The 11520-nt window shown below is 44.2% G+C and overlaps 1 protein-coding gene across 2 annotated transcripts; it reads left to right on the forward strand.

Annotated features, from left to right (window-relative positions):
- Positions 1–423: 423 nt before the first annotated feature.
- LOC149284955 (uncharacterized) lies at positions 424–10560 on the forward strand. 2 transcript variants are annotated; one of them, XM_089495938.1, is made up of 4 exons: positions 424–751; positions 4857–5011; positions 8903–9802; positions 10356–10560. In XM_089495938.1, exons 2-3 carry the CDS (start codon positions 4963–4965, stop codon positions 9718–9720), a joined length of 867 nt encoding a protein of 288 aa, XP_089352064.1. In that variant the 5' UTR covers positions 424–751; positions 4857–4962; the 3' UTR covers positions 9721–9802; positions 10356–10560. The 2 variants fall into 2 exon arrangements, with proteins under 2 accessions (XP_089352064.1, XP_089352063.1); XM_089495937.1 differs by having other exon boundaries at positions 4891–5011.
- Positions 10561–11520: the final 960 nt, after the last annotated feature.

Here is an 11520-nt window from a genome sequence, read left to right on the forward strand (position 1 = left end):
CTCTAGTGGCAGTTAGATGTGTCAGCATTTAAACAGTGCATCACTGGAATGTTGATGCAACTGTCAACTGTCATTCTCAACTGTCACTGAGGAAGAGTCAGACAGTGTGTGCCTCAGAGTGGGTTGTTACTGGTGTGGATGGTGGAGGGTGTCGATGTATATAGTGTTGTACACAGTGGAACTTCTTATATGAATAAAAGCCTCATCTGAGAGAGGATTACAGTGTCTCTTTGCTCATTGAGAAAGCGACAGGTGTTTCTTCAGTTCACAATCTACTGACTACAGTCAAGGTGGAGAATCTGGCGCCATACGTTAATGTGTTGCCTCACGTGCTGCGCAACATAGCAACGTCAAAAGTGTTTTAACATGGAGTATCTGTTGTGTAAGGGAGCTGCAGTGAATCTATGCTAGGTCCAGGGGGCTTTGTTTGGTGAAGAGGGAGGAAGGGGATGTCCATCTCTGCATTGGCCCAAAGGAGGCATATGTCACCTGCGTATCTTACTAGCAGCATGCTGTTCTCTGTGTCTTTGAGTGATGCAGGGTTTCTTGACAAACCAAGCACTAACCCTAGTCTCTTTTCTCAGGAACTTCATCTCGGTCTCTTTGTACACTGCGTTGGGGCATATTTTACTGGAAGAGACCCAGGTGCAGGGCCACCAGGACCCCTTTCCACCTAATGGCCAACACTGAGGCCAAGCGGAGGGAGTTGGGCTCCAAGAGAAAGAGACAGTCGAAGTACAACAACTCTTTGGTGAGTCACCATCCTGACTATTAATTTCATTTGTGTCACTGCTAGGCCAGCTCATGAAAGCAAGTGGAGAACATATTGTCCCAGTTTGGCAGAGAAAGTCCTGGTTAATCCTCTATCACCCCACTTTTTCAGAGGCTTTCAAAAATGTCCCGTTCCTTTCTCCTCCTCCCACTTTCCCCCTTTTCCTCAGCTCTCTTGGATTGCTGCAAAATGACTTCCAAGGTGTATGGACCCCTTCAACTCAAAAGGGGGGATAGGAGAGGAGATAGGTTGCCAAGGTCTTCCCTTGCTAGGAGGCTGAGGCAAAAGCAAACTGCTGTGCCCTTCCTAGTTTGTTTGATCTTCCTCATAAACAACTTTGGCCATTCTCACCACCTTCTGGTGTTGCTTGTCCACATGTGCCTTGCTTTTCCTTTCTGTGAAATGTTGGGGATATGGAAGACCATCTCTGGATCTAAATTGGGGGTGGGCCAGTGGCCCTCAAGTCCAGAGTGCTCCCCAGAACTGTTTTTTAAAAATGACATTTGCCTCCAAAATTTGGCAAGAAATGGCTATATGCACCATAATTCTCTTGTGGCTAAATGTTCTATATGTGTTGGGAATGTCAGTATCCTAATCCATCCTCAATATCCCAGCCATGGCCTAAATTATACTGTTCATTATATTGTATATTATGTTGAAAATATCTGAGACAAACTGGATCTCAAAGGCAGTACCTTTTTTGCATATGTATGATGGGTATGATGGGCACAAACGGGACAAAGTCTTTAATGGACATCTATTGAGGAAACCTTTCATTAATAACTGGCTAACTGTGAATGTTTTACATTGGACTTTCACTTTGGGTTTCCCCACAGGAGGCTTTTTTAGGCCAATGGGGAAAAGATCAGAAATGGATAAGGTACAGAGAAATATGAACTCATGATAATGAAGGAAATGTTATATTAAGATTAAAGGAAGAAATCATAACTAAACTAGGCCATATGAATTGGTTGAATTATATTCAACTTAAAGAAGGAATCATAGAATCGTAGAGTTGGAAGAGACCACAAGGGCCATCAAGTCCAACCCACTGCCATGCAGGAATTCACCATCAAAGCATGCCCAACAGTATGCAAAGCAATCTTGTATCACCTTGAAACCAACTAAAAGGAAGAGATTGGCAACATGAACCTTCATGGCCTGGTGCCCAATTCATCATATGCATGATAGACCTTGTCACAATAGGTTTACCAAGCCAGATTTACAAAGGATAAGAGTTTATTTGGTTTTGAGAAAGAATATAATGAATATTAATGAAAGAAGATGAAAAAATATATTATGTAAAATATATAACATCTTACTGAAAAGATCCCTTGAAGAAGTAGAAATTAATGATTCTATGACAAAATGGGCACAAGAGTTGGGATACAATTTAGACTTGGGAGATTATCGCACTGTGTTCTGAGAACGTTCCTATCATCACGTGATGAGAACGTTCCTGGAACAGATATTACTGCATTAGTAAACTAGAACGTGATCAGAACGTGATCAGAACTGCATTTTACCGCACAGCGATTCCTGAAACCGTTCCGAGAACATATTCCACCAAGGCCGCCTCCGTCTCCTGATTGGCTGAAAGAATGACAGGCAGGGAGCCAGGGAAGCAGGCAGGCGAGCGACTGCAGTGAAGGAAGGGGTGTGTGTGTCAGAGAGAGGGGGGAAAGGAGGAGGGAGGGAAGGGAGGGAAGAAGGAGGGATCGGGAGGAAGGCAGGGAGAAAGAGAAATGGGGAGAGATAAGCCTTGCAAGTTACATCCCAAACCTCCTTTGCAAGGCTGGGAAGAAGGAGGAGCTCCATGCAGGTCTCTTCAAGCCGAAGGAAAGCAAGTTGCCAGGGAGGGACTGGGCCAAGGCAGAGCCCCGGCAGCCATAGCAGCTCTTTAAACCGGTTAGAAAAGAAGAGTCCTCTGCTGTCATCCCAATTCCCCATTTTGGCTGCTTGTCAGCCTTTTGCCTCCTGTGTGTGTGCGCATGTAATGTGTGCCTTCATAGAATCATAGAATCATAGAGTTGGAAGAGACCACAAGGGCCATCCAGTCCAAACCCATTCTGCCATGCAGGAAATCACAATCAAAGCATCCCCAACAGATGGCCATCCAGCCTCTGCTTAAAGACCTCCAAGGAAGGAGACTCCACTACACTCTGAGGAAAGAGTGTGTTCCACTGTCGAACAGCCCTTAGTCTCAGGAAGTTCCTCCTAATATTGAAGTGGGATCTCTTTTCCTGGAGCTTGCATCCATTGCTCCGGGTCCTAGTCTCTGGAGCAGCAGAAAACAAGCTTGCTCCCTCATCAATGTGACATCCCTTCAAATATTTAAATAGGGCTATCATATCACCTCTTGATCTTCTCTTCTCCAGGCTAAACATCCCCAGCTCCCTAAGTCGTTCCTTGTAGGGCATGGTTTCCAGACCTTTCACCATTTTAGTCGCCCTCCTTTGGACACGCTCCAGTTTCTCAATGTCCTTTTTGAATTGTGGTGCCCAGAACTGGACACAATATTCCAGTTGGGGCCTGTGAGCTTCCCTCCCCGCTTTAATTCTTGTCTGGCTCTTTGCTATGGAATTCTGGGAGTTGTTTGCTTGCTTTTGTGTGTTGCTCCAAACAGAGGAGCTTTTGTGGGTTCCTTCCTGGAGGGAAGGAGGAGAAGGTCCTGGGCATCCCTGTTTCCTGCAGGCGCCCCGCTGGACATGACACTAGAGGCTCCTGCAGAAGCAGCCAGACCCTCTCCCTCTTGCTCTCTGCTCTGGCCCCCCTGTTTCCCTCTCTCTTTCTCTCTGTTTCCCTTCTTTCCTCTTCTCTCACTTGTCCCAACTTTCCTCCCTTCCCTCCCTCCTTCTTTCCCCCCTCACACACACACACCTTCCCTCACTGTAGTCGCTCGCCTGCCTGCCTCCCTCCCTGCCTGTCATTCTTTCAGCCAATCAGGAGACGGAGGAATGAGAGAACGGATTTTAGAACGGATAAGAATATCGCACACACCTCTGTTGGAACGTTCTCATCACGTTTCAGCTCTCTGGGAACACATTCATATCTGTACCCTCCTGGAACACATTTGGAACACATTTAAACGTTCTGAGAACCCGATTGGAACACATACGTGCAGTATACTCAAATGCGTTCCGTTCTCATCACATGATGAGAACGGTCTCAGAACGCAGTGCGATAATCTCCTTGGAAAAATGGGAAGAAGCTAGATTAAAAACAAAATAATTACTGTAGCACAAAAAATAAAAGAAATTTATTTGAAAGTTGTAAATAGATGGTATCAAACACCATGCTCACTAGAAAAAATTATAAATTAAAGGATAACCGGTGTTGGAGATGCCAAAAAGAAATGGGTACATATTTACATATGTGGTGGCAAAGCACATATAAAAAGTCTTTTTGGGTGAAGATTCATTTGGAAATACAGTTAATATTAAAAATTGATTTTGAGTTTGGACCAGAAATATATCTGTTAAACAAAACCTCATTACTAGACCCAGAGGAAGAAAGGAAATATTGGGAAATATTATTATACTTAATATCGGCTGCCAGAAGGATAATAGCAAAGAAGTGGAAATTACCTATAATAATCCCACAAATAGAGACTTGGCAAAACGAAATTCAAGAATTGAAAGATCTAGACAGATTAACAGCATTAATAAACAAGAAGGATATGGTTAAATGGGGAAAGGATTGGGAAGCTGTAAGACTTTATTTAGCGGCTGCTCAGGAAGGAGAGGTACAAGAAACAAAACCTTTCTATTCATACCTAGAGATAGGGGAATAAGATGTTGTATTAAAAGATAAAATTATACAGTTTCTTGTGGAGAGTTATCAGGAATAAGCCTAACAGATTTATAGCTTGTTGATATATGTTTTTATTTATCTTGTTGTAAACATGCAAGCTTTGTAAAAAAAAAAAAAAAGAAAAAAAGATGTATTACCACAATAAAAAAGGGGGGGAAAGGCAGTAGCTTTTTGCTTGCTAACAGAATTTAAACTTTATTTCCTGCACTGAATTCTGAAGTAATGAAATAATATTTGGATGCACCATGTGCTTTCCTCCCCTTTTGCTTAGTCACTCTCTGGATGAGGGCTATTTTCTATTTCAGGTGACCTTTGCGGATGTGGCAGTATATTTCTCAGAGGATGAATGGAAACTGTTGACCAAGAAACAGAGACTGATGTACAATTATGTAATGATGGACAATTATGAAAATGTGGTTTCTGTAGGTAAGGAACCTGAATCCGTTGCTTGTTCTATAAAGACTGAGGCTCCTTTCATACTATATTATCATGTTGCTTTGGTTCCACTAGAATAATAGAATCATAGAGTTGGAATAGAGCACAAGGGCCATCCAGTTCAACCCCCTTCTGCCCTGCAGGAATACACATTCAAATCACCCCCAAGAGATGGCCATCCAGCCTCTCTTTAAAGACCTCCAAAGAAGAGGACTCCATCAAACTCTAAGGGAGTATATTCCACTGTCAAAGAGCTCTTACTGTCATGAAGTTCCTCCTAATATTTTGGTGGAACCTCTTTCCCTGTGGCTTGCATCCATTGTGGTGTCTACTTTTCTCTGTAGCAGCAAAAAGCAAGCCTGCTGCTTGCGCAACATGACACCCTTTCAAATATTTAAACATGGCTATCATATCCACTCTTTATTTTCTTTTCTCCAGGATAAACATAACCAGCTTTCTAAGCTGCTCCTCATAGAGCTTGATGGCTTTCATACCCTTCACCACTTTGGTTGCCCTCCTTTGGACATGCTCCAATTTGTCAACATCCTTTTTGAATTGTGGGGCCCAGAACTGGACACAGGATTATTCCAAGTGAGGACTGACCAAAGCAGAATAAAGTGGCACCATTACTTCCCTTGATCTAGAAACTATTCCTGTATTGATGCAGCCTAGAATCACATGGGCCTTTGTAGCTGCCTCATCACACTGTTGGCCCATGTTCAACTTGCGGTCTACTAGGAGTCCTAGATCCCTTTCAAGCCTAGTTTAATTGTGATAGCAACATCCTGTAGAATATTTGAATCTGTAGTTCACTGAGGCACTATTGCTCTCCAGTTTCTAAGGATTCTAAGTACTCCATCCTAAACTGCCTATTATAGGATTTTGTAGGAAAAAGCCATAGAGATTAATGCTTTTCTCACCCAAATGGTACTCAGCACATCCCTGGGCAAGTTTCCTACCTCTTTTGGCCCCTCTTCCATCCTTTAAAGGCTCTGGAGAGTCTTCTTGGGGGAAAGACCTCCCTTGGGTCTGCAATGGCTCAGAGAGGGCCCAACAGTGGCAAAATGGCCTCCATTTCCCCAAAGGGATGCTGTGGGATGTTGAGGGGCAAAATATTATTTCACTCCCCTCCCCCAGGCATGTGGGGTTGCCCCTGAGGTCTCCTCCAAACCCCATCAGTAGTCCATGCCTGTCTTATAATGTTTTAAGGCTGCTCCCTGGTGCTTGACCCTCACCAATATTGGAGTCCAAGTCCCAGCCCCCTTGCTCTGCCTTTGCCAATGAGTTATTTGTATATTGCTTATCCTGCCATTATCAACCAATGAGCCTCAAAGTATCCTTTTTTTGAATCACACTCTGTGGGTATGTGTCTGTGATAGAGAGACGGAGAGAAAGTGAAAAATTGAAAGGCAGGGAAGCTGAATATGAGATGCTGAAGCAGTGCAGATGGCAAGAGGGAAGGTTGGGGAGCAGAGGGAGAAAGGGAAGGGGATCAGGCTATGGGAGCCAGGAGGGGAAGGCAGGAGCAAAGCCAGGATCACCTAGCTCTGTGCGGAGAGGAAGGGACCTCTGGGAAGGGCCAGGAGAGGGGCCTTGGGGATTGGGAGGCAGCCACCACCCTGACAGATTTTAAGAACTGAACTGGTGAGAACCGGCTCAAGTCCTTGTTTTCAAACATATTAAGGGGTTCCATTTAGAAATTATGAGCAATGTCTATGAATAGAGGAAAAGGCAACAGAAAAATTCCTTTTTCTCTAATGTTTCTTTTCCAACCTGAGCTTGCTTAGCTCCATGGTGGATTCCAGAGGCTCTTTGTTACCCGAAATGCTGGAGTCTGGGGAGGACACTCCCAAGTGCTATGCTTTTAGGGGAATTTCATACTTCGTTCAAAGGGGAGATTGGGGCAACAGTGGCCTCGGGAGTCATCCCGTCCCCCCCCCCCTGGCATTAGGGGAACTCAGTGTATTCTCGAGCCCTATTTACATGAATGGTGCTCCGCGCAGTGGAATGTCCGTGCCCGGCACAGTCACAGGCGCCATTAACCCTTATGGGGCACGCCTCCCTTTTTCCTACTGTGGCTTTTAGTGTATTCTGAAATCCGCCCAAGGCGTGCCCGCATGTGACATAGGTGCACTGTACACACTCGCACACACATATAAGTGTTCACACGCACACACAAGAACTAGGTAACAAAGGTAGGAGTGGTGAATAGATGTTAGGCTTTGCTAATGGTAAAACATAACCTAGACAGAACTTGATTCCAATTTCTGAGGGTCCAGAATGGGGAGAGAAGTCAGTAACTCCCAAGGCAAGTGGAGCTGGTGAGTGTAGTGAGATGTTTAGCAATGTAAACCAACAGAGAGTCTGTCTGCAACAAGACTGAAATATTTATACTGAAATTGTTGCTAGTGGGCAGAACCAGAGTTTTCTATAAGGTTTAAATCACTTTAGAATGTTTTCTGGGTGGGGAAAATATAGTCCAAAATCAAATTGAATGCAATAGGTGCTTGGTGCAAATACCTCAGACATAAGGGATTAGCACACCGGTCCTCAGGTCCTTGTTGGCTCTGAATTCCAGTCCTGTTCAAAAGCCAACGTACAGCGCAATGTGAGCATGATGCTCCCAGATGCAGCTCAACTTAGCAAAGTATGGAAAAAAAATTCCAGGTACAGGTTTTGGCAATGCACTGACCACTTTTCACACTTAAAAATAAGTCACTGACACAGTTGATTTCATCTGAATCTTTGGGAGTTCTCTATCTTGAGTTGCAAAATAATAAAAGTATTTGCAAGCTCTCCTCTCTGACTTCCATCATGCTCGCCATCTCTTGTATATACAACTCCAATCCAATCCTATACACAGCAATTCACATGTGAGGAGTATACTGTATTGGCTGTGATTCATCTCCGGGTGCCACACAGCATGGAGCATCCTCTGCAGTTAGCTTGCATCATGCCATGTGCTCTGACTTAAGAATCTATGGCAGTCTCACAGGAAATGATGCCACCTGTCAATCAAAATATTTTTACTCATGTTTAATGGAATATTTTTTCAACAGCCCTTTGACTATCAGCTTCCACTGATTCCCTCAAGGCAGTCCCCATCCAGTCTCTTCTTTGCTAGCTCATATGAGTAAGGATACAATCGTTCCATGTATTTAGGGGCATAAGCAGCAGGATCATGCTCAGGTCACCCACTCCAACTTTATTAATTTAATATCAAATAGGTGTTATGGATGATAGGCTTTAAAAGGTTGTGACAGAATAGGGTAAGGCAGAGGAGCCAGATTTTGTTAACAATTCAGATTTATTCAAAGCTAGCTGTCCTCAGTAGAATTCCCATTCTAACAAAACTAAGGCCCAGAGCCAAAGAAAATGGCTACCTTTATAGGAAAACAAACAAAGAAAACTCATCTTCATCACTTTATTGGGCACTTCACACTCCAAACATATACATTTCCAACAATCATAGTTCAGATACATGAATACATTTAAATATACTTTAAAATACCTTTGGCTACACCCCATTGCTCCTTATCAGATATGGTGGCACTCAGAGGAACCTCTGCCAGTGAAATTACATTCTATATCAGTCTTTTCCTAAGGCTCTTTGTTTCCTTTAAGTGCTTGGACAAATGCTTCACCTTGAACAACTTCAAATCTGCTCCCCTTCTGCATTCCACTCTCCCAGAGGCCTCTATTCTAAACTGTGTACTTTGGTTCACTCTCATACTTTATTCCATCTAGATATACATTGATTCTTGCATATTACCAAACACTGATATTTGGGTTACTTCACCTCATAGAGAGGTGGGCTTGGGCTAAAACGTTCCTCTCTTAAATCTGATATTCAGTATTATCTGTCATTATCCTTCTTTACAGAAGAACGTGTCAGTCATGAGAGAGTCCACACATCAGAGAAGCCATACAACTGCCAGAATTGTGGGAAACATTTTGCTTACAAGTCGATCCTTGTCATTCATCAGAGAGTCCACACCGGAGAGAAGCCATGCAAATGCCAGCATTGTGGGAAATGTTTTTATTTGAAGTCAAGCCTAGTGACACATCAGAGAGTCCACACAAGAGAGAAGCCATACAAATGCCAGCATTGTGGGAACTGTTTTTCTCAGCAGTCATACCTACTGACACACCAGAGAGTCCACACAAGAGAGAAGCCATACAAATGCCAGCATTGTGGGAACTGTTTTTCTCAGCAGTCAAACCTACTGACACACCAGAGAGTCCACACAAGAGAGAAGCCATACAAATGCCAGCATTGTGGGAAATGTTTTTCTCGGCAGTCAAACCTACTGACACACCAGAGAATCCACACAGGAGAGAAGCCATACAAATGCCAGCATTGTGGGAAATGTTTTTCTCGGCAGTCAAACCTACTGACACACCAGAGAGTCCACACAGGAGAGAAGCCATACAAATGCCAGCATTGTGGGAAATGTTTCTCTTTGAAGGGAAACTTAGTGAGACATCAGAGAGTCCACACAGGAGAGAAGCCATACAAATGCCAGCATTGTGGGAAATGTTTCTCTTTGAAGGGAAACTTAGTGACACATCAGAGAGTCCACACAGGAGAGAAGCCATACAAATGCCAGCATTGTGGGAACTGTTTTTCTCAGCAGTCAAACCTACTGACACACCAGAGAATCCACACAGGAGAGAAGCCACACAAATCCAAGCAGTGAACCAACATTATTTTTGTAAAGAAGGAATAAAAACTATTTTTCAATCCAGCGGTGCTAAGAAACGGCCCTTATGATTTTATATGTACAGTTTGTCTGTCCATATGTCTGTTTATATTTTAAAGTTATGTTTTGTTAAGTTTAGGTTTTAATTGCTACTATTATAGACAATTGCTTTGGGTTATAAATTTGGCTGGGGATTATGGGTCATGGTTTAGGTTAGTTAGACGGGGGGCTGGGATTTGTTGGAGCTAGCTAGAATACCAATGATAGCATTCAGAATTTGTGGGATGTTGGCTGAAGAAAGTTGGGGACCGGTAGTAACAGAAAGGGAGCTAGCTTCTTCAAATGCCTGGGGCAGGGAGAGATTGTGCATGTGAGAAGGATGGCAAAGTGGGGCTGGTTAATAATGGGGGATAGATGGTGGGAATTGTAGGTGGGGGCTAGGTTTGGTAGAAGGTGAAGTTTTTGGTTTTGGGTTTCAATATATCCTTTGGCTTGGGGAGGGCAGTTCTGGCTTAAACACTGAATTTCTGACTATGTTTTCAATAAAGCTCTTTGCTATTTCAACACATTGGACTCTTTGATGCACAGAAGTTCTGAATTTGCACAAAACTGACACCTTCTTCTCTCCTCAGCCCTCAGCTCCATTCCCAGTTATAAGAACAGGCCGCCAGCAGAATGAACAGCAGCAGCAGTAAGGCCCTGGTGATCCCTGTGCATGATCAGAAGGGGCCTTTCGATGTATGTGTGCTTGCGCAGTCTCACACCTGAAGCCATTGCTGCTTTCACAGTCTGTTCTGAGAGAGGCAAGGAAGTGGGGAGAGCTCTCGTTCTATTGAAGGAATGGCTAGAGGGTCTCCCGGGGGGGAGGGCTCGGGGTTATAAGAAGGAAGAAAGCCCCTCTTCTCCCCCCAAAGAAAGGGAGCGGGCTTCCCAGGCCTCCTCTCCTTCTTTCTTTCCCTTTGTTCTCCTCAGGGGATTCCTTGAGGCCTAGGTACTTGGGGGTTTATTAGGACAAAATAGGGCAGGAAGGACCCTTGGAGAGAGGTATGGCCATGGAGGGGATCAGGATCCAAAGGTAAAAAGGGCTTTGAGGAGCCCCCTTCCTCCTGGAAAGTGGGGCAGAGGAAAGACCCTCCATTCTTTGGAAATAACATTTTTTGGGTGGGAGGAGTTTTCCCTGGGGTCTTGGGGAAGGGGCTCTATCTGGGCAGGAGAGAAGAGCCCAAATTTAGGACACAGACAAGAGAAGGCAGATGGAGGGACCCAAAGCCCCTTCTGGAAAAGGGACACCCCCATGGTAACCTCGGAACTAGGCTTAGAGGCCCACAAGATTTGGATTTTCCTTCACAACAACCCTGCAAAGGAGGAAAAGGAGAAAGACCCTGAGCCCCAGAAAGATTACCCCCCTCCCGGTTCTGGGAAAATGCTGAAAGGGCCTTGGACCCCCTTGAAGGGATGTAGGTTAAAGGATGGGAAGGAGGAGGGAGGGAGGGAAAGTGCCAAGGGCAGAGAAGCATAAAGGGACTGCTGAAGTGGGGAGCATCTGGGACCTGATCCAGAAATCCACCTCCCAGAACCCATTGTTAGAGCCTACCACAGCTCAGTGTGATGCTTTAAATGACCATTTCGCAGATAAAATCTCTCACAGAAGAACCAACTTCGATACCAGCATAAGATGATGATGATAATAATAATAATAATAATAGATTTATTTCTAGGTTACAACACTAAAATACATTGAGATTACAATAACATCCAAAAGAAATCAATCCCTATGCCCACCCCGATCCCAATACT

This window comes from Sceloporus occidentalis, unplaced genomic scaffold, assembly GCF_023333645.1.
Source record: "Sceloporus occidentalis isolate IW3139 unplaced genomic scaffold, rSceOcc1.0.p SCAF_86, whole genome shotgun sequence".
Taxonomy (NCBI): domain Eukaryota; kingdom Metazoa; phylum Chordata; class Lepidosauria; order Squamata; family Phrynosomatidae; genus Sceloporus; species Sceloporus occidentalis.

Excerpts from the sequence above, each read along its gene's own strand:
- LOC149284955 (XM_089495937.1), top strand. The coding sequence starts at position 677 with ATGGCCAACACTGAGGCCAAGCGGAGGGAGTTGGGCTCCAAGAGAAAG. Across the intron at positions 752-4,890 it reads CGAAGTACAACAACTCTTTG|GTGACCTTTGCGGATGTGGC; the intron begins GTGAGTCACCAT and ends TTTCTATTTCAG. Across the intron at positions 5,012-8,902 it reads TGAAAATGTGGTTTCTGTAG|AAGAACGTGTCAGTCATGAG; the intron begins GTAAGGAACCTG and ends CCTTCTTTACAG.